The sequence below is a fragment of the Triturus cristatus genome, chromosome 4_2, assembly GCF_964204655.1.
Source record: "Triturus cristatus chromosome 4_2, aTriCri1.1, whole genome shotgun sequence".
Classification (NCBI taxonomy): Eukaryota; Metazoa; Chordata; class Amphibia; order Caudata; family Salamandridae; genus Triturus; species Triturus cristatus.
In genome coordinates, this window is record NC_140586.1 from 800,593,508 (window position 1) to 800,617,657 (window position 24,150).

General features: G+C 41.9%; 1 protein-coding gene across 1 annotated transcript in view; it reads right to left on the minus strand.

Annotated features, from left to right (window-relative positions):
- The window catches only part of LOC146835077 (vitamin D3 hydroxylase-associated protein-like), a 305,937-nt gene that overhangs the window by 29,142 nt on the left and 252,645 nt on the right, over nucleotides 1–24,150 (minus strand). The window contains exon 12 of the mRNA XM_085602744.1: nucleotides 2,683–2,722. Within this exon, the coding sequence (XP_085458870.1) occupies nucleotides 2,683–2,722 (40 nt within the window). The remainder of the gene's footprint in view (nucleotides 1–2,682; nucleotides 2,723–24,150) is intronic.

The following is a 24,150-nucleotide window of genomic DNA, read 5'->3' on the forward strand; positions in this document are numbered from 1 at the left end:
CATTATGCAATGGTCATCTCTAAACTGGCTGTAACTCATCCTTTCATGTTTGGTATCAAACATGCTGGAATCATACCCGCACACAGTATAATTCCATGCACTGTAAAGGAGGTCCTCAGTGCTCCCGGTACCAGTTTTCTAGACCTGGACAGCAAACTATGGCTGCTGATACCAGAGAAACGACTCTGCCCTCCTGCTGCTCAGCTAAGCTCGAGCAGAGGAAAGCAGGACAATAGGTTTCCTATCACAGGGAGGTATGACAACCTCCAAGACAGGACTGTGTATTGGGACAGGGTGGGGGTGCTTGCCAGTGCCACTAGACTGCTTTGAAGGGCACATTTAGTGCCCTCCTTGCATTCTCCGGTTGAAACCAGATCAGGGAGCTGTTGGCTCCTGCTCTGGTACGGAACTGGACAAAGGACGTGAGAGTATCCTCCCTACTGCCCAGACCCCCCCTATGGGAGGGACCCCTGAATCGTCCCAATCCTTTCCTTAGTTACTTAAGGACTTACCTGTGGGTGGGACCCTAGATTCGTCATGGGACAAGATTCACATCCAATACCACTTCAACTTTAACCGTCTGGGCAGTCTGGACATCACTGGACTTCGCTTTGGGAACCGAGACTGCAACTGGGTAGACTCCCTGATGCTCTTAGACTACTCATCCTGCAAGTCTGCTGCAACGTCTGTGCCTGTGCTCCATACATGTTCTCCACAAGGCCTGTGGACATCCAAGACACCTGAAGGAATCTCCCTTGGAGTGAAGGAGTCACTCCCCTGCATATGCAGGCACAGCAACAAAGCTGACCGCTCTGCTGTTTCTGAGCTATGAAAGGTTCAGCAACACTGGTGGCAGTTCTGCAACTCTCTCGATGCCTGCACTGTCTTCCTAGCAAGTTGGAACCAGTATCCTTCGTCGGAACCACTGGAGCAGTACCCCTGTGACCCACATCAACTTGCCGTTGTCAAGGCTTGCTGACGCTCTTCTCCAGAGCTCTTTGGACTCTAAGAAGCCTCCACCTCAAGCATCTCCTGCAGCCAAGATCTTCACCTGCACTGCATCCTTTGCACCGTGGGCCTGCATCTTTTGGTGAGCTGCTCCAGCTCTCTTGCAATTCCTGTGCCTCCAGCCTGTGGGTCCTTTTGAGGGTCATCTGTGGCTACAGTGGGTTCCCCTCTTTACTCCGGGCTTGCTCTAACTTACCTGCTCATGGTTAGTTACTTGGACACCTTTTTCAACGACTTTGTTGTTTTCCGCTGCCAAAGCTTGTTGGTGCACCTGCCGGACACTGACCCCTTTTCTCTTAACACAGACTTGGGACAGCTCGTGAACGGCCCCTGGTCTTCCTCAGCGGCGCCTGGTTCATACAGCTACAACTTCAAGGAAACCGTCATCGGTAGGCATTCATCTTCTGTGCCTCCTGGTCACTCCAGAGTGGCATAGACGGTCCCCTCTGGTTGCTGGTACCGCTCATCTTGAATCCACCTTTGGGTTCCACCGGACACTTCACCTTCTTTCTAAAGTCTCCCATTGTGGTCTACAGCGGTTTCGGACATCACTTCGCACCTATGCACCCGGCTTACCTGGTGTAGGTATCTTGGTTCCTGGGGTATCCACGGGTGGGGTGACTCTCCAACCTTCCATCTTCCACAGGGTTTCTTCAGGGTCCGTTGGCAAGGGTCTTTCTTCTTTAAAATTGCAATAGTGACTGACCCATCGAGTACGCGGTTGTGTTCCCACACTGCACACGGCAGTGTGGGGTTCCTAGATACTCACCTTGGGTGGTTCCTTGGGTCCCTGACTCTTCTACGTCTTCTGGGTCCAGTCTTGACTTAAGTTGGGTTTCGCATTCCACTATTTCAGCAATTGATTAGGTCTCCCCCTGGAGACCATTGTGTATCATGTGCTACTTACATATTCTATTGACAAAGTATTGTGTGTATTGTGTTTATATCTCCGGGTAGGAGATACTGCAATGTGTTACTGAGTGTTAATAATTACATATTTTTCATAACTACACTGTATGATTCTTTTACACCTAACCCATACCATAAGATTAAGTACTGGTAAAACAAGTCGCTTTACACTTCTTCTGGACTAACCCTGAATGCTGCTCTCCACAGCTATCACTCAGAGAGCTTTCTAAGGTTGTCTAAGACCACTAAAATCACCATATGGGTTGTCTGGATTAGTGCAGGGTGCTACACTTACATGAGTGAGCACAACATACTAAGCCATCCTCCAAGAGTGGTGGTGGTTGTTAGGCCACAGTGGTGGGTCTGGTTAGGCTGATGGTGGGGGGTAGTTGGTTTTGTTTGTGGTGGTGGTATTGGGAGGTGGTCGAAGTGTAGTGGTTGGCTGGCTGTGGTGGTAGGCTGGTTAGGGTGGCTGTGGTTAGGCTGGAAGTAGTTAGGGTGATGGTTAGGTTAATGAGGGTGGTTAGGGTTGTGGTGGTTAGGGTCAGGTGGTGGTGATTAGGATAGTGTGGTTAGGAGGTGGAGGTAGGTATGTGGTACCAGATGGTGGTGGTAGGGTTTTGGTTAAGGTGGTTGTGTTTAGGATGGTGGCAAGGTGGTGAAGGTGTGGTGGGTAGGGAGATGATAGTTACGGTGGTGGTTAATACCGTGGCTGATTGGTGGACAGACAGACAAGACATACAGACAGACAGAGTGGATATTTACCTCAACTTTAACATGGTGTTTCAAGAGTTCTTTAGCAGATCTATAATAGTAATTGAAATATTGAAATGTTAATCGCAATCGTCACAGAAATATGTATTTAGTAAATGAGATGGGGATCAATGAAACCAAATAGTAACAAATATAAACACAAGTTACCAGAGTAAGTTACAGGTCTCAATTCATTAGAAGGAGGTATACACTCAATTCTAAACCTGTTTCATTCTTTCGTTTAAGATAGCTCACAGTAATTCACAGTAGATGTATTTAAATAAACAAGAATATAGACTGCTGTGAATTACTATGAAATAACTTTAAACGAAAGAATGAAACGGTATAAGAATTGAGTGCGTATATACCTCCGTCTGATAGAGATGCATTATTGATAAACCAGGGAAGCTGGTTTTGAGGTGAATGAGCCAGGCTAACCCAAATATTTTTCATATAAGTTACAGATCTCTGTGAAACTGATCCATTTGCAATCATGCTTAGTCTAGGTGAATTTATGTCATTCTTAAGTCATCCCACGAGTAACATCTTTGTCCAAAGTTTTCAAGTATACAGGTTACTGCTTGTTGTTAGACCTGGCTTTTTCAGCGGGTGTATCCCCAGATGTTTTGCTTTTGGCCTCCTGATTTTTACCCGTTTTTTGTTGGCTTAAGGACTTTGGACACTTTACCACTGCTAAATCAGTGCTAAAGTGCATATGCTCTCTGTATAAATTGTGAATATGGATTGGTGTTCCCATGATTGGCTTGTTTGTCTTACTACTATGTCCCTAGTACAGTGCACTGTGTGTTCCCAGGGACTGTAAATCAAATGCTGCTAGTGGGCCTGTAGCACTGATTGTGCCACCCACACAAGCAGCATTTGAAAGGGGTCTCAGACCTGCCAGTGCAGTGTCTGCGCACAGTCTTTACTGCCACGTCAACCTGGCAAGCGCACTCACTTGCCAGGCCCTAAACTTTCCTTTTATTACAAGCGAGTCACCCCTAAAGTAGGCCCACGGTACAGTATATGTGAAAGGTGTCACATATACTGAGGTGTGTGCCATGTCCTGATAGTGAAATACAGTGTATTTAGTTTTGCACTGTTGAAAGGCTATCTGTCCCATAGGATAGAATGGGAGTTTATTTATAACATCTTATAAGTATAACTTTCCATTAGGACAAGATGGAAAGATGGTGTTTAGAATGCCTGAACTCAGAATTTAAAAATGCATCTTTTAGTAGAGATTTGTTCTATGTTGTGTTTTTAAAAATACCACTTTTAGAAACTGGGTACTTCCTTGCTTAGCCACCCTGTGTGCATATGCTGGTTTGTGGATTGACTGTCTGGCTTTGGAGTGACAAGGGCTAGGAATATGCATTCACTGTAGATAGCCACTGGGGGTGGGGGGTTTTGGGGGTGTCCTCCCTTTCCTGGATGAGTCAGGGTTGGGCTGAATAGACCTGAGCTGCATTTAGAGAAGGGGGAGACATTTCCTTGCACCTGAATAGGCCAGGTCTGCCTTACACAATGCTGTCGCCACCTCATGCCGGGAAGCTGGACCAGAGAGGACAGAACTGGTTTGGACTAAGCACAGGGACTCTCTGCCTCCAGAGAACAAAGGAAAATGCTGTATAAATATTGGGGCCCAGAACTTACTTTAGAAGCTGAACTAAGGAACCTGCCAAGAAGAAGAGCCAGGAAAGCTGAAGTTGGCCTGCAGTGGTTGCTTCTGTCTTGGGAAGGGAAAGGACTGGACTGGACTGGACTTTATCATCCTGCTGTTAGAGTTTTCTCCATGGGCTTGAAGTAGAGCTTGCCTCCTGTTGAAAGTCTCAGGGATAGAAAAGACTTCAGAATTCTTCTATACTCAAGAGGACTCTCTACCAAGGAGAAGAGCTGGGAAAGCTGAAGGAGAAGTACCACCCCTTTGCTGTGTGCTGTCTGGGGTTGGCATGCAGTGGCTGTTTCTGCCAAGGAGAGGAACTGTGTGTGTATCCTGCACAAAGAAGATCTTCAAGGGCTTTAAGTAGAGATTACCTCCTGTTCTGAAGTCTCAGGGACACAAAGACTTCACCACCAGCTCCCCTGAACTTCCTTGCTGGGAGTTCTGACCTGCCAAGAGGAGCCGTTCCTGTGTTGGGCCTCTGGAGGCGGTTCCTGCTGCTGGGAGTTTGGAAAAGACAAGCAACTAAATAAGTGTGATGCATCCGGACCCATTTGCGACTCTTCGCCGCCATGCAGGAAGCATTTCCATGCATCACCATCGTGCAGCTGAAGAAACTGACGCATCGCCTTCCCGCGTCTGGGAAAATCGCCACACACTCCTGCATCGATCTCCAAAGTCAGAGATCACTGCACAAACTCTGACACAGGGCCTGCTGTGCGACTGTAAGAACCGACGCATTGAGTGACAGCGGTGGGAGAGATCAACGCAGCGTTGTTGCCGCCACCGCCGCCGCCAAGTCTACATCAATCCAGGGCCGCATTAAGAAACCAACGCATCACCTCCCCGCACAGTAAGAAACAGACTCATCACCTCCTCTTCAGTAAGGAACCGATGCATCACCTCCCCTGCGTAGCAGTAAGGAACTGACGCATCACCTCCCCTGGATTAAGAAACCAACGCATCACTTTCCCTGGACGTAGGGAACTGAAGCATCACCTTCCCTGCAGCTGTTTTTGTTTATGAGTTTGATGCATCTAATGCACTTTGTGTTTCAAGTATTGCATCTATACTTCGTAAGGACAGAACTGTTTTTACCTTCTGAGAGTCATATTGTGATTATTGTATTGTTGATTTTTGTTGTTTTGGTCTTGTTTGGTTGAGATAAAGATTACTCATTTTTCTAAACTGGTATGGTATCCATTTGTAGTGTTTTCACTGTATTACTGTATGGGTACACAAATGCTTTACACACTGCCTTCGAGATAAGCCTGTCTGCTTGAACCAAGCTACCAAGGGGGTAAGCAGTGGTTATTTTAGAAGCGTATCCCCCTCACACGGACTAGGAAGAAGGGTCCCTATTTGGACAAAGGTGCAAACCATTGCCAACTAGAAACTCCCATTTCAAACACTGGTCTAAACTGATGCTCAAATATGTACATGTTAATTCACTGCACTCCTGTTGATGTTTGGAAACAGACAGGTTCTACTTGCACTGTAAGCAGTATGCTCAGAGTAAGGAAAAGGAGTTCTGCTTAAATCCGATCCAGAGTGATCAACAGGTAGTAATGGGGCAAAAGGTTTGAGCAATCTGCAAAATCTAAGAAATGTCCTCTCCTATAATGCATAAGTTGAGGAAAACATTTAGTGTTACCAATTTATCACTTATTTCTGAAAATTAAAGGGATAGCATGTGAAAAAATCAGAAGTCACCTTTTATAGTAAATTATTTACTCCGTAGAAGAGTTTAAGGCCTGCGATTCTTTGTTTATATTCTTTTTCAGTTTACATGTCATTAACATTTACAACTTTTAAAAACGTATAGGCTTACTGTGTTACTGGGTACTGAAGCAAAATTACAAAATGTCTTTTAGAAGAAATAATGGCTTGGGTGAAAGACCAAAGATTCTTACACAGTACTGGGTTTATGAGTCTGTGTTCCATAGTAGACAAAAAATGCCATAACACAGTTTAAGACAAGATAAAGTGCAATCTCAGCTGTGTTTTGTCAACCACTCTGTTTCCGCTACAATCAAAAGAGGCGACTGTGGCATAAATTAACATACAAGGGATCAACTGTAAGAACTTAATACAAATTAAGTATTTGCAAAGATTAGGTTTCCGTTTGGGTGTCTTGGTGCTTAAATAATAGAGGTTTGATATTTCCCGACTCCATAGTAGTCCTTGAGTTGGGTAATGTATCGTCTTTAATAATAGATAACTGGATAAGGGTGAAAATGGACTTGCAAAGTAACCTTACACCTAAAAAATTGATGCTGAAGCACAGATGTTGTTGTGGCCTCATTCCAGTGGGGATGCTTGTGATGGCATCTGTAGAATGATGTAAACTGTTTGAGGATAAATGTTCATGAGTGAATTTGATGAGGACCACACTGGGAGCAAGATATCAGCTTGGAAGTCTCCTGTAAAGTATTGTTGATGGTGTTCTTGCAATAAGACGTCTGGCAAGATTTTGGAGTTTGTGATTTGTTAGGAATTGAACATATGTGGCCACGAGGAGCTTCCTGCGTAGAGGGCAGGTCATTCTTATCAAACCACCACCGCTGAGGATTCCCCAGTTTAATGACTGATATGTACAAGACTTTTGGGAGGCCGTAAAATTTACCATTTTTGAATTGGCCATCTTGAATTGGATTGGGAGAATTTTTATCTCCGGATGCATTTATAGGATTTTAAGTATCGGAACATTTCTGGCAAACTATCCCTGTGGATGTCGTTTTGTTCATTATTCAAGGAGGTATGTTAATCATGGAGAATTAAGGATTTTTGTTTTAATGGAATTATTCTCTATCCCAGGGACCTATCAAATTTATTTGGACTTGTTCGAGGCCAATGTATTCAGACGAATGCTTACAGCTGTTGCTATTATTTTAGTTTGTCGTATTAGCCTGTTGTATTAGTTTATTATAATATTTTAATAATTTTTTTTACAGAGACCCGGACTATTCAATGGCAATGGTTTCTATTAGTATGCCTCAGCCTCCTCTGTTCTTAAGTGATGCAAGTGAACCAGTTCTTCCTTGAAAAAGGTGGAAGAAGTTATTTGACTCGTATTTGGTGGCTATTGGTAGTGAGAACTTTTCTCCAGGCTGGGCGTAGGTCCTCTGCACAATTTAGGCATAGAAAGAAGAAACATTAAAACAAGTTGAAAGCTTCCTGTTGGTAGAGGTGGTGGCGAAGCTGGGGAGATATATGAAATGTATGTAAAAAAGCTTGAGGTACATTTTGGGACAAAAATAAATGTGGTGTTGGCAAGAGAAAAATGTGTGCCTTTCTAACTAGGTAAAACTGAAAGAAGGGGAATTTACCTAGCTTCTTTGAGGAACTTCGCGATGACCTGTGAGTCTGGTGATCTGACTGTTGCACTACTAATATAATGGTGCAAGAGTAACTTCTTATGAAGAATCTGGACTAAAAGGAGGCAATTGCTATCATTCAAGGGATAGAACATACATGTCAATGGGTGAAAGATGAAAAATGATTCTGGCAACATATCAGAAATCGAGACTATTGTTGAAATTAATAAGCTGGTCAAGACATCAAGACCCTGTTATCAAGCGGGAAGCATTTGCTTGCACTTGGGCCGTACTAAAGTTAAAATTGTATCTGTGCGGTTTATCCTTCACCATTAAGTGATCACAAGCCTTTGGTTCATATTTTCTTATGCAAGGAGGGTCAGGCATATCTCCACACATAGAGGGGTGGATAGAGAGTGTGAGGCAGTACACTTTTGATGTGCAATACAGCCAGGTATGCAGAACCAAGGGTCCGATAGTTTGTCTAGGATGCCACTTCTGAAACAAGAGTTTTCTGAAAGAGTTGGGTATGAGGATGAGGTCATCAAATTGGCCTAGTGGATTCAGTCGGAAATTACTGAAAAAGAAGACTGGGTGAAGGCTATTCAGGAGGATGAACATATTACAACATTGTGGGTTGCCTGGTGAAGGGCTGGCCTGATGTAGCAGAATTGGATCCTCAAAGTAGGAAGTATGTTGTAAGGAAGGAGTTGTATTTGTCGGAGGCAGTTGTGTGTAGATGAAACAGGAAAGTTCCTCCAGGTCCCATTAGAGAGACGTTAGTGAACACTGCTCAAAAAGGACATCTTGGAAGGAACATAACCAAAGCATGATTGAGTGAATTGTATTAGTGGCCCTGGATGAATAGGATGGTGAAGGGTGTGGTATGTAATTATTATTTGTTTTCCCAAAATGATAAGAATAAAGTTGCTGGACAGGCACCATTATCTCCTGTATCTGTGCCTGATGAACCTTGGATGTTGGGTTTGGACGTTGCGGGTCCATTTGATTTGCTACAGCCTAAGGAAGGTTTTTTCATTGTTTTGGTGGACTACGCCACAAAATTGAGCTTCTGCAAAATGTGCGAGTGCAATGACCACACATGTGATTCTAGAATTCATAAAAGATTAATTTGCTCATGAAGGCATTCCAGCAGTGATTATTACTGATAATGGAGTGCAATTTACGTCTGAAGACATGTGCGACTTTATCAAGAGTTTGGACATTACGTATTTATGCACAGCCCTGTATTGTATTGTCCTCAATTGATGGACTGGTGGAGGGTATGAACAAACTGGTGAAAGGTAGTGCACAGAGAACTCTCCAGTGGGAGGTGCCTTTGCACACAATGTTGAGGGAGAAGTTGTGGGTGCATAGGACAACATCTAATTATGCATCTATATTATCTCCCTTTGAGGGCATAAGGGGTATAAAGCAGCTTCCATAATCCCTTTTGGTTGTGTGCCTCACTAAATTCAAAGGAGAGCACAAAGGCTTTAAAGTCTAGGATTGCGAGGCATCAGGAGAGGTATAAAGTGTGGCATGATAAAGCACCCAGAACTAAACAGAAGTCATTGAATGTTGGTGAATGGGTTCTTGTTAAAGTCTCGTGTTCGTTAAGAAATGTATGTCCGCGTTCATGGGGCCTTTCAAAATCAGAGACGTCAAGCGAAATGTAATGGTCGTACTCACAGGGGAGGTATATGGAGCATGTCAAGGTTGGTGAAGTGTGTATACGACATAAGTTCTTGATGATGGGCCTGGTCCTGGCAAAGAGACGGATTGCGATACATTGGATTCTCTCTACGGCATCCATGTTGAACAGATGGAAAGATGATGTGCGCAAGTGGGGTGTGGTGGGAGCATGCTGCCTCAGGATAGTACAAGTGGACAAAAATGCCAAGAGTGACTTGATGGACTGGGGAAAAATGTTAACAGAGGTGTCCGAAGCAGCAACCCAGGGTAATGATGAAACGAGACCCACGCAGTCGCCCACGCATGCTTCACAGGTACCCAGCACAGAAACTAACGCTGACCCTCTCACACACACATTAAATTAAATGAGTTATGTCAGCCGATCTGAACACCCACACAATAAATAGAGATGCCAATTGCTGCCGGTTGGGGGGGTTGTTTCATGTTTTTCATGTTCATTGGGATATGTTTATAATCAAGGAAATATTAAAAGGGCATTGCAAATATATTGTGGAGGATGTAGCACATCATTATATAGAACTGAAATGTGAGAATGCACATGATAAAGATACAAGATGTAATGCGATGCAATGCTATCAATAAAAACAGTTAGAAAAAAAAAAAAGGTTGGTGAAGGGTAATACATTTGTTGTGAATTAGGATCTTCTCTCGTGTGGCCACAGTGAGAATTGCAGTCATTGACGGGCCTGGGAATGCTACAACATTTTCTGCTTATGTACTGCCGATTTGGCAACAGTTTTTCCTGCCACATCCTGGAGGCATGGTCATTAACTGTTTGGCCTATGCCAGTCATTTTGAATTTATAGTTGACAGCACACAGGTTTGTGGGGGTTATTACACACATTGAAACAATACAAGTAACTATTAGCAGATCAATACTGCAAAAATTAAATCAAGGTTTCAGGACCCAAGACTATAATATTAAATCATGACAGAGGAGTCCCACATTGTGCTTGAAGAAAGCCATAAAGGTGTCTCCTTTCTACTGCTCACTTGCACCAGCCAAGGCAAATTCTAGTTCAAAATCAAGTTAAATTACAAATTTATGCTAATGAACACCAAATTTAAGTGCATTTACAGAAAGACCTGCAGTGTCAAACTACCATCACCAGATGCATGGAAAACAGACATCATTGGATGACAGAAACCTTCCTCTGCCTTAGAGTTTAGCACGAGAGGAGCTACTCACAAGGATAGGAAACTTTGAGTCATCATTGATGAAGCAGTCTCATTGACACAGGAATTCAATGCTACAGTCAGAGGTTAATATGTAATAATTGATGCTCCAGAAAATAATTACATTCCTGTGGACAGCAGACCGCAAAGAGCTCACGAGAAGTCAGGTGATGGCTTACAGTTATGTGACACTGACAGGCTCCAGAGACTACAGAATCAATCCGCAAGAATGTGCCTGAACCTTAGGAAGTGAGATCACATCAAACCATACCTTTTATCCCTAAACTGGCTCCTGATGAATTCCAGTATTATACTTAAAATTATCTGTATTGCTCACAAGGCATATTGTAAAACCTATGGGTATCTGCAAAAGATGGCATCCCACTATACATGTCTGCTCAACTGATTGGAAACAATATTTAAAACAATTGAAGCATGGTGGCCATCCAAGGAGAGTGCAGAAGCAATCAGGCAGCAGAGGACATCTGCTTACATTTCGAGAAACCCTTTAAAATAGTCAATTCAGGTCAGTTCAGCAAGTCCTCCAAATGAACAACTTTCGGAGAATAGTCCCAACAGCCAACAAAACCTCTAGTGCCTACATTTGCCAATTCACTACCCTCCTACTCACCCAAGTGCTGTTAAGATTTGGTATAGAGAAACATCATTGTTCCACAGCTCCTCAATAAATAAATTATGGATGCCAGAAGACTCAAAAACTGAACAGGTTAAAATATATCTTTGCCTAGGTATTATACTAAACCGCAATCTTTTGTGGGCTATTTTATTTTTGATTAAGTGAACACATTGATGCCAGAGTAATCAACAATGAAGGATGCAGTAACTTCTGCTATCAACTTGTCAGTTCATGTCATACAGAGGCTGACCTCCTGGATCTCTCGAGTCCTTCTGTTTGCAGTCAAAGAAGAAAAGAATGTAGGTTAAGCCGGTGATTGATCAGAGAAGACACAATATTTGGTTCGGGTAGTCAGCTAAGAGTTGTTATTCAACTCGTTGCAATCACTCATGAGTGATGTAATATGTGACGTCATCAGCAGTGCATTGCAGGGGCACGAGTTATAGTTAGCTGAACTAACTATAACAGGGGAATTTCTAGGGTTTTGTACGAGGGAAAAGTCCAGCTAACTATAACGCCCCTGAAACCTATGGTTTTTTCAGTGAATTTCTAAGGTTTTTTAAATGCTAATTCCTAACTATAACGTGCCTGAAACCTATGGTTTTTTCAGTGAATTTCAAAGGTTTTTTAAAGGCTAATTCCTATCTATAACTTATCTCTAAAGATATCATGAAAAGCATTCTTTTTTAAAAGTAGGGTGCACATTAGTTTTGTGGAAAAGCATCTTTGTGATTGGTTAAGAAAAAGCAGTTTCAACGTGGAGTACATATAATAGGATAAAATTTGCTCAGCTCAACCACACCTGCTACTTGCATTTGGAAGGCACTGTTCGAACTTAAAACAATCGTCAACTTTTAACCTGCATGTGTCGTTAAATGTTCAAGAAAATGTTACAAAAAAATCGTTAAGTTTTAAAAAATTGATGAACTTTTAACCTGCACGTGTTGTAGAATGTTCTAGAAAGTGTGTTGATAGAATACGTTGCACTTCTGACTTCTATGTGTTGTTGAATATTAAAAAAACGGTTCATATGGAAAATGAAAAAGAAACCAATAGAGAAGTTTTGAAACCTAAAAGAATCAAGGAACTATTCTAATTTATTCTTTACATCTATTTATGTGTGCAGCAACAAAATTATAGACAACAGCACTAGGAAGAGGAAGAAGCAGGGAGTGGGGGGGAGGGGGGAGATGGGCAGAATGGCACACATGCACAATTAAGTACAACACACATATAGACTAACAATGGCCAAAATGAAACACACCAACAAGGAGCACAAGTCACACAATCCGCCAACATCACACCACTGAACGAGCATAGAAGTGAAAACCACGCTGCATTCATACAGGATGTGTACAAAGGCCAGTCGTTGGTGTTGTGGGATGTCTGCGACCGTGATCATCATGGATGGGATGCCCAGCATGTGGCCCATGGTCGAGTTCACTGTGTGTTATGTTGCCAAACGGCTGCTCCTCCCTCCCACGAGCCCCCACACTTTTGTACGGTGCGCTGTTGTATCTCGTGCACTCGTACGGCACACCATTGTAATGCCCATTTGCGCATGTCCTGCTACATTCCAACTACAACATCACGGTGCCGTTTGGAGGTGGTGCATTCCACTTTACAACATCGACTGCTGCAGCTCTTGTAGCAGGCCACACCAGAACACAGAGACACACTTACCGCACTTACTGTACACGGACATGTCCGAGACACCCCGTTCCCCTTGCCGGATAGGCACACCCCTGCACTGACCTGTGAACCCCAGACCAGCACACGCCAGTTGTGCATGCAGGAGGATGCGTGCGTAGCTACACATCCAGGCTCACTGCCAACGCTGAGGTGACAGCACACTGTGATGTTGCAGGGCTCGTGCCTATCATGCTAAGACAATGACCACAGGGACACACTTACTAAGATGTGGGTTTGGGGGGCATTGGCGGTCCTGGAGTTGTTGAGAGGAGTCTTCTGGCCCTCATGGGTATCCCTGTATCATGCTCATTGACTCTATGGCACCTGTGGGTGTTCTGGTGTGGCTCTTGGCTGTGTTCCCTTTCATGGTGCAGGTAGTTGTCCTGCTTAACACCAGCAGAAAGCAGGTGTAAAATCCCTGGTGCTAACGTGTCTTATCGCCGGAATTTGTTTTGCATTGCAATTGGTGTGAAAGTTGTGATGTAATTTTTTTCGTGTGCAGAACAATATACGAACTGAGCAGTGTATCTCGTCACGAGCCAGCACCTGACGCACTATTCCCAATCAATATAAATACAATGAGATTTCTTAATAGATTTTGGGTGTACACTGTAAGTGCAGCCAATACCTCAGTGCAATTCAATACAGGATTTTAGTATTTAGAATAAATCGGAAAGGTGCACCTCGTGTCTTTTTGCACGGGAACGGCTACTCTCCATTTCATTATCAGCACTTTAACGGAAGTAAAGTTGAGATAAATCTAACACACTATTCAGAAGTTGGTGCAAACTGCAGATATCACCAGTATTCCAGCGATAAGTGCCCCAAAATTTAACACCATGGTGGACTCCATCAAATAACAGTAATAAGAACAAGAAAGAGTCACACAGCAGTTAAGAGAACAACCAAAAACGTTATTAATTTCTTTTTCAAACTTTATTTTTTATAATAATAAATATATAAACGATAAACTATTTTCAAACTTTATTTTTTTATTAACATATATATGAACAATAAACTAATAAACAAAATGTAACAACAATAATACAAAACAACAAGGCGGAACACTCCTGTGGGGACCATGGATGTCAACGACAGACCTGGAAAATCAGAAAGATTGGTAAAAAAAACCAACATGGTATTCTCAACAAAATACCACAAGAAACAAATCAGAGATATATAAAATGCATACAGCTAACAAAATGTTATAAGTTTAACTTACAAAAACAGTAAATGTTGCCGCTTTAAAATATTTACAGAATCTGAGGAATTTTTTTTGCAGAAGGCACCACGCCCACAACGTTTTTCTTCAGTGGTGAGGACATTTTTTACTTTTCCCAAGGGGCAAACAAAGACCAATGCCACCTTCGTCACTCGCAAGATTTGCCAAAGAGTTCTGTTAGGAGGGGATCCTAACAAAAAATACTCGTGCGGCACAGCAAGTATGATGAAACACCTAAGGACCCTTCATCCAAACAATCTTGCCCGAGAAGAGTGCAAACAGATGAGAAACACTCCTGTTCTGTATCTGTAAACAAGAATCACAAATAAATGTATATTAATAACTTTCAAATTTATACTATTCCATTACTGTACAAACACATTTTATATAAAAACTGACTAAGAAACTATAGCCCTGAACCACAAGTGTGACGATCGTTAAAACACTACATGCATAGTGCATACCACTTTGAAGCAGTTCATGCCCTAAAGCCTACCTCACTAAAAGACTACATGCTAACTGACTAAATGATTACAGTACTATAAGGAGACACACTGGGTGAGTGACAGGGTGTTTGCTAGAAGAGTATGAATACTAACTAGGGAATAGAAGGTGTGAAACACAACTGTGTAGGTGATTAGAGGACTGCATCCATACTGCATAGGCATTTAAAGCAGTCCATGTGCTAAGGCCTGGCTCACTGCATGACTACTTGGGTACTGACTGAATGATTAGAGTACAGCAAGGAGAGTGCCTAGGTGAATTTATAAGTGCTAGGCTTTTCGCACAGGGAATGGATTAGTACTTGGTACTGAATGGGTCACTAGAGGAGTGCAAAGGCAATGACAAGTGCTGGACTGTATGGATACTGACTAGGAAATTGAAAGTGTGAAAGACAAGTGTCTAGGTGGTTAGAAGACTGCATGCATAGTGCATAGGGGTTTGAAGCAGTCCATGTGATAAGGCCTGGCTCAGTGTATGAATACTTAGGCACTGACTGAATGATTAGAGTACTGCAAAGATAGTATCTTGGTGAATTTATAAGTGTTTGGGTTTTAGCACAGTGAATGGATTAGTACATCGTGCTGAATGGGTCACTAGAGGACTGCAAAGGGAGTGACAGGGTATTTCCTGGAAGTGTATGGATACTGACTAGGGAATTGAAGGTGTGAAAGACAATTGTGTAGGTGGTTAGAGGGCTGCATGCATAGTGGATAAGGGTTTGAAGCAGTCCATATACTAAGGCCTGGGTCACTGGATGAGTACTTGGGTACTGACTGAATGATTAGAGTACTGCAAGGAGAGTGCCTGGGTGAATTTATTAGGGTTTGGCGCAGTGAATGGATTAGTACATGATGCTGAATGGGTCACTAGAGGAGTGCAACGGCAGTGACAGGGTGTTTGCTGGAAGTGGACGGATACTGACTGGGGAATTGAAGGTGTGAAAGACGAGTGTGTAGGTGGTTAGAGGACTGCATGCATACTACATAGACATTTGAAGCAATCTATTTGGTACTTAGAAACTGACTAAATAATCAGACTACTTCTAGGGCAGTGCTTAGGTAAAACTTTTAAATTTTCAGTTCTGCCACAGTGAACAGAATAGTACATGGTTCTGCACCTTAGTGTCAAACCCTGACTCATTTTATCAATGCATAAGCAAAGACTAGCTTCTAATGCTACTAAAACTTGACAACAGGAGAGGTTTTAAATTAGTTATCTGTCAGCAAATACACGATGTTACCAAATGCTTCTCTCACTGTGGTTCCCAAATGCACACAGACTCACAGTGTGATTCTAGACAAGCACCACTATTCCTATGAGTTTACCAAAACTCATTCACTACAGTGCAAGTGGTAAGGGAACTGCACACAATCTACATATTTCACAACTGCAATTTACTGTCAATGCCTGACTCATTTAATCAACGCATAAGCAATGACTAGCTTCTAATGCTACTAAAACTTGACAACATGACCGGTTTTAAAATAGTTATCTGTCAGCAAATACACAAGGTTACCAAATACTTCTCTCACAGTGGTTACCAAATGCACACACACTCACAGTGTGATTATAGACAAGCAACACTATCCTAGGAGTTTACCAAAACTCATTCACTAGTCTGGAAGAGTTAATGGTACTGCACACAATCTACATATTTAAGTACAGCACATCAGTGTCAAAGCATGACTCATTTAATCAACACATAAGCAAAGACTGGATTCTAATGCTACTAAAACTTCACAACATGACAGGTTGTATAACAGTTATCTGTCAGCAAATACACGATGTTACCAAACACTTCACTCACACTGATTCCAAATACACACTAACTCACAGTGTGATTCTAGACAAGCACCACTATCCCTAGGAGTTTACCAAAACTCATTCACTACAGTGCAAGTTGTAAGGGAACTGCACACAATCTACATATTTCACGACTGCACTTTTCTGTCAAAGCCTGACTCATTTAATCAAATCATAAGCCATAACTGTCTTCTAATGCTACTAAAACGTCACAACATGACAAGTTAAAACAGTTATCTATCAGCAAATACAGGATGTTACCAAATGCTTCTCTCACAGTGGTTCCCAAATGCACACAGACTCACTGTGTGATTCTAGACAAACAACACTATCCCTTGCACTATACCAAAACACATTTCTTCATCTAGAAGTAGTACTACATTTTAGTATAGAAACATAACATAACTCATTTCACAAATTCATAAACAATGACTGGTTTCTAATTCTACCAAAATATAAAAACAGCACAGTCATCTGTCTACAAACACAAATGCTTATCACAGAATGGTTTCTACATGCACACACATTGTAGAGAAAAAAAGTACTCCCTACACTTTAGCAGGAGAAATACATTAGTCTGATTAAAATCAAAATAGTCTACATACATCCCCTCACAATTAAATAACTCCTCTTTCAAGTTCTTTTGTAGATTAAGAAGTATATCAATCACTCACCATATTTTCTTTTACAGAATCTCTGCACTGTGCACCTCTCAGCAAAAACAAAGAATGGAAAAGTTTCCCTTTCATTTTCCACACATATACATGTAAACATCAAATCACAATCCTTCCCCCAAACTCAAAAGCAAACACACATTTCTATTGGTTAAACATTTCAACCCTTTCCAACTTAAATACATGTCAACCCTTCCCCCAATCTGCCTTCTGCCTGTTACCATAGAAACAGGTCATGGAACACTGCACTGAGCTCACAGGTCACAAGTTCAGCACACAATGTTACTAAATAAGACAGGAAGTGTGCTTGACTTTTCAACATATCAGCTTATCATATATAATGTTCCTTACAATCTGTTTTTGTTAACCAATAATAAGAAATATACACCCTACCTTTCAGTGTAGAAAGTAGTCATACAACCAATGATTTCTTGTCTTTTTTCAAAAAACATTGCCATGGATCCGCGCACCCAACGCGAGAGAATCCGTGCACCCAACACGTTCGGATGCGCGCACCGTGCGCGTATTTCACCGTTTTTTTTTTAAAAGGGGGCCCCAGGGGGTCCTTCTGGGCCCCCGTAAGCACCTCTAGAGGGTCAGAGTATTTCTACTCTGCCCCGTTTATATGTTTTACACACTTATTCCCCTTGCTTCTTCAGCCTCGCTTCTACCGAGGCAGAAAATGGCCACCAACAGTTCCTGGTTTCGAATGTAGAGAGACACTCGACAGCCAATTAGCATTCAGTGCGCGATCGGGAGGGTGCGCGCTCGGTTCGGGGAGGGTGCGCTTACGGTGCGGGTAGGGTCCGCGGATCCTCCCCGGCCATAGATATCACTAACTTTTTTACCCTAATTTCTCAGGAACTACTGAACAGATTCACACCATTTATGCAAAAGGCACGAGTCTGAACTGAGGACTACCTCTTTGCCAAATTTGGTGTCATTCCGTTCAGCGGTTCATGCTGTAGCTGCGACAACAGATCCTATGGGAAATTGCATGGGGAAAATGCTTTGGGACCCCCCTTTTTTCTCGGCCCCCACTTGACGAATCACCACAAAACTTTCAGGGTAGGAGCGGAGCTGGCCAAAAGTTTGGAAAATTTAGCGAAGATTCGTCAATCGGCACCAGACTTATTGGGAATAGAATGTTGCGGATTTCCTATGGAAAATAGGTCCTAACTATAACTATCTACTGGCGACCGCCAGTAGAATATATATATATATATATATATTTGTTTACCAAAGGACCACCGTTTAAAGACGCACTCCAAAGCAGCATATTTACGGCACCAAGTACTTCTTTTATTCGATCTATTAATGAAGCCTTACGCGTTTCGGAGCATTTCCGCTCCTTGGTCACAGGCAGTTCGGCATGGAATAGCAAATGGTCACAGGGGGCGGCACCAGCATGTCAACTTATCATGCCTTCCATTAGGCAGCAGGTGTTAGCAGTTAGTAAAGCATGCTGGTACTTGTAGTCAAAGTACATTTTCTATAGTAGATTAAATGCCCCCTTGGATAAAATTCAATACCTTAGTAGGCTTTGCCGGTCCATGCAATTATCGATTTTGTTCTGAGCCCTCCAGTGGGCTTACGATTAAAAGAAATGCTGTATTTACGGTATTTTCCATTCGCCGCTTTCACCAGCTGGAGACTACGCTCAGTTCTACGTCTCCTTGGTTCCCTTGGTTTTCAGTAGGGCGGTGCAGTCTTTGCGGCTCGGTCTGCCGCATATAATTTTGTTTACCAAAGGACCACCGTTTAAAGACGCACTCCAAAGCAGCATATTTACGGCACCAAGCACTTCTTTTATTCGATCCATTAATGAAGCCTTACGCGTTTCGGAGCATTTCCGCTCCTTGGTCACAGGCAGTTCGGCATGGAATAGCAAATGGTCACAGGGGGCGGCACCAGCATGTCAACTTATCATGCCTTCCATTAGGCAGCAGGTGTTAGCAGTTAGTAAAGCATGCTGGTACTTGTAGTCAAAGTACATTTTCTATAGTAGATTAAATGCCCCCTTGGATAAAATTCAATACCTTAGTAGGCTTTGCCGGTCCATGCAATTATTGATTTTGTTCTGAGCCCTCCAGTGGGCTTACGATTAAAAGAAATGCTGTATTTACGGTATTTTCCATTCGCCGCTTTCACCAGCTGGAGACTACGCTCAGTTCTACGTCTCCTTGGTTCCCTTGGTTTTCAGTAGGGCGGTGCAGTCTTTGCGGCTCGGTCTGCCGCATATAATTTTGTTTACCAAAGGACCACCGTTTAAAGACGCACTCCAAAGCAGCATATTTAAGGCACCAAGCACTTCTTTTATTCGATCTATTAATGAAGCCTTGCGCGTTTCGGAGCATTTCCGCTCCTTGGTCACAGGCGAATGGAAAATACCGTAAATACAGCATTTCTTTTAATCGTAAGCCCACTGGAGGGCTCAGAACAAAATCGATAATTGCATGGACCGGCAAAGCCTACTAAGGTATTGAATTTTATCCAAGGGGGCATTTAATCTACTATAGAAAATGTACTTTGACTGTACCAGCATGCTTTACTAACTGCTAACACCTGCTGCCTAATGGAAGGCATGATAAGTTGAAATGCTGGTGCCGCCCCCTGTGACCATTTGCTATTCCATGCCGAACTGCCTGTGACCAAGGAGCGGAAATGCTCCGAAACGCGTAAGGCTTCATTAATAGATCAAACTTAATTAAACAAGTTGTGTAGCTTGGTAACAACAAAAATATATTCTATTAAAAATGGAGGAAAGAGCATTAAAAAGGATGTCCAAGGCAGAGAATATGTTCCAAAGGGGAGCATCGACTTCCAAAAACATGGGAGGAACGGCAAAGATAACACCACCTCATGTAAGCACAATCAAACAGCTCTTTACACAGCTGGAGAAACTATTACGTAAAGAAATGTCGCGCAGTTGGGAAATCATTACTCTTGAAAAATATGTGGAGAATAATATGGTACCAAGAGGATTACGCGTCTTTACGCTTCCTAACCATCCAGACACGAAACCTGAAATGCTGGAAGAATGGGGCAAGAATAATATGGAATGCTCCAAAAACATGATGCTTATAATCATCAAGTACGCAAGAAAAGACGTGGAAGAATTACATCACCTTATAACGGAGATTGAAACACAGATTTCGTCAAGCAATGAAAGTAAAGAGACTGTTAAGAAATTACGTGGAGACATGGAACGCAATCTAGAGAAACATGAGGAAGAAGTGCTGCAACGCAAACAACGCAAATTTCGTAGAGATGAAGAGGACTACGAGTTCGGTACAATCTTCACCTTTGCAAAAAAATTTGAAGTCTATAAAAAGCAATGGGAAACAAATAAGGTGACCGTCGATCCCCTCACTGGTCAAGTGACAAGTGAATCTGAGTCCGACCTAAGTGAAGGCGAACAAAGACCAATGACATCACCGAAATTCTCTTTTTTAGACGAGATGAAGCTGCTCTACCAGGAGCAGCAAGCACCCAAAAACAAGCCGAGAGGCCGTGGCACAGGCAGAATGAGAGGAAGGGGAAGGGGATCCTTTCTCTCAGGGGAACAACAAGAAAGACAAGAAGGGGGAAACGGAAGAAGCAGCAGATACAATCTGAGAAACCGAACAGTGACAAGAAAATAGAACATATGTGTCCAAAAATTCCGAATCTAGTCATCAATCTCTCGAGACATACTCTTACAAAACCTGAACTTGATGTCTTGAACAAGGGCCTATCATTCTGTCCCGAAATACATCAGGATCTGATTGAGACAGAAATAGATCTTTACAAATATATAAGGAAACTCAAATGAAAGAAATTTTTTGCTAAACATTCATTCAAAACAATGGATGTATCACAACAGACAACGGATATGGAAAATCCTGAACTTTACAAAATTGGAGAAATACCGCAATTACGTATTGCATATGAATTGGCCAATGAAATGGATGCAACTGAAATCTCAGACAACCAAATCCTGAAGGAAATGGACATTCAAACAGATAAACGAGTACCAACACACTTCAAGAAAAAAATCTAGGTTCTGTCCAGCCCTACACCCTGGCAATAAGATTGATACATTTTACAAACTAGTCCTAGGAGATCTGGAGGAAATGTGCAATGTCCTCAACAATAATAATCGAGAGAACTTAACAAAAAAAGAGCGATGTGCCCTACAAACACTCAAGAATAACAATACAATTGAAATTAAACCAGCTGATAAAGGTGGGAACATTGTAATTCTAGATAAACAGCAATATATAGAAGAGGCTATGCGCCAATTGCAGAACAGAAAGAATTACGAGTGTCTGGAAAAGAATCCCATCAATGATCTTAAGATAAGACTGAGTGATAAACTAAATGAATGGCAAGACAAGGGTTTACTAACGCAAGATGAAAAAACATTTCTCATGGTGGAGAATCCAATAATACCCACTATCTACTTTCTTCCGAAAGTACATAAGACTTTGAATAAACCACCAGGACGCCCGATCATTTCCAGTTGTGGAAGCTTATACGAAAACATGTCTCTATATGTGGACCATTTCTTGGCACCTATCGTCCCAACACTAAGCTCTTACATAAAGGACACTGGTGACTTTCTGCGTATCATAATGGAGACCCAATGGCAACCAAATTATCTCTTGGTAACAATTGACGCAGTATCAATATACACCTCGATCAACCATGACAATGGCCTGCATGCCATCCATTATTTTTTTAAACAAAGACCAATCGGTGAACTAGCACATTCTGAGATGTTAATTGAAATGATCTCCATGTGCCTGAATAACAATATCTTTCTATTCAACAAAAAAATGTATGGGCAGCGCTGTGGTACTGCGATGGGAGTTTCCTTCTCTCCAAGCTATGCTAACCTCATGATGGGGTGGTGGGAGAGGAGCATAGCTTGGAGAAAAGAAAACAACCATCATATGGTGAACGTAGCCCTTTGGCTACGTTTTATAGAGGACTTATTTCTGCTATGGAAAGGAACTGAGAAAGAATTTGAGCTTTTCTTCACAGAACTGAACAATAATGATGTGGGACTCAGCTTCACGTACAACTTAAGCTCTAAAGAAATCGATTTTCTGGACACCAAGGTTCACATTAAGGATGAACACATACACACAACATTGCACAGAAAAAAGACAGCAACCAACAGCCTTTTACATGGTGAGAGCTTTCAACCTCGATCGTTAAAAAAGAACATACCATACGGCGAATTTTTGCGTATGAAGAGAAACTGTTCAGAAGAACTAGAAATGCATAAAAAATGTGAAGAAACCAAAGCACGTTTCTTACAACGTGGATACAGACATGCTGACATCAAACAAGGAGAATTAAAAATGCGGATAAAGAGCAGAGCAGAATTATTGATCACCAAGAAGAAGGAAGAAACAACAAGGGAGGAAACTGATGTGAATCAGCCTCGACTAATACTGACTTACAGTAAGGAAACCTTCAAGATTAGAAAGATATTGAACAAATACTGGAATGTATTGCAAAAAGATCCTGATATAGGCACAAATATAGGAGACCATCCAATGATATCCTATAAAAGAGCTCCAAATCTCTCGGACCACCTAGTGAGAAGCCATTTTCAAGCAATGAAATCTGAATCCTGGTTACAGTCCAGATCTAAAGGTTTTTCAAGATGTATGTCTTGCAAAGCATGCAAGATTGGAAAAAATCTAAAAAATCTCAAAGACCCAACTGGTAAGACCTTTGAAATAAGAGAAACCATAACATGCGACTCAACCTTTGTGGTCTATATACTTCAATGTTTCTGTGGGAAACAGTATATAGGTAGCACAATATGCCCCTTAAAGAAACGCATATTGGAACACACACGTGCCATACAAAATATGGACTGCACCTATGCAATCGCAAAACATATGTCTTCTCACACGGGAAAATCCTGGCTGGATATAAAATACTGGTGACAGTACCCCCAAATGAGCATGGAGGCAATCGCATCCAAAAACTGCGGAGGTTGGAATCACGCATGATAATGAGGTTCAAAACCAAACATCCTCTAGGTTTGAATGGGGATGAGTAGCTTTATGTCCATCTATAGGCACCTAATGGCAACCAATGTACATAAACAAGGAACAGAAGCAGAATCGCGATGTACCCTTAGAAACTACTGGAATGTGTTCTCTCCATTACCATCAGGATCTAATTGGTTACTAAACCTCAACCGAACTTTGTAACGGCAAGTCCAAAGCTACACAGACAAGAATCTAAATTTGTATCAGCAAGTCCAAAACTACAAAGACACTAATATATCTGAAATATATAGTGCATGTTAATTTGAATTATTATAACATACTCCAGAATGTGAGATGGAACAATGGGCACTCAGCCATGAAACGTCAATTGACACGAAGTCTTGAATTGTAATTTAAAACGAGTCAATGTGGACATTTTTCCATACATTGTCTTTACGCTTAAAAAGGCCATGAATGCGATGTTTCATTCTCATCAGCCAATCACAAGCGCATTTCTCATTATGTGAATGCCAGGGCTTTTGTTATTTCAATGACTAGCGCGCCAGGAAAGGCATGTGTAACATCACCAGATCACATGATTAAGGTAGTATGTTAAAACATAACACCTTGTTATAGGAATGAATAAAATTCCATGTGTATGAAAGACTACCATACCCATAATGCACTACAATGGCACCCTTATGTATGAGTATAAAAGTTAAAAATGAAAGTAGGACCAATGTAATAATCTACCGTGACCAGGAACTACGGTTCGAAACGCGTAGGGAGGATTACGATTTGAAATTAAAATAACATCTTGTTGCCGAGAGGAGTGCCGCGTCATTCTTCCACTTTTGAGACTGATTGATATATATATATATATATATATATATATATATCAGAGGGTTTTTGATATATCAAAACCTTTTTAATAAAAATAAAAATCAGTTAGAGGAAATAACTCTCCAGCACAAAAAACCAATTTCTGTGCTCACTTTAAAGCAAAAATAAAACAAATGACGATTGTTGTGTTGGGCAACTTTGGACCTCTGCAGCATGTACCATGATTGCTCACACTGC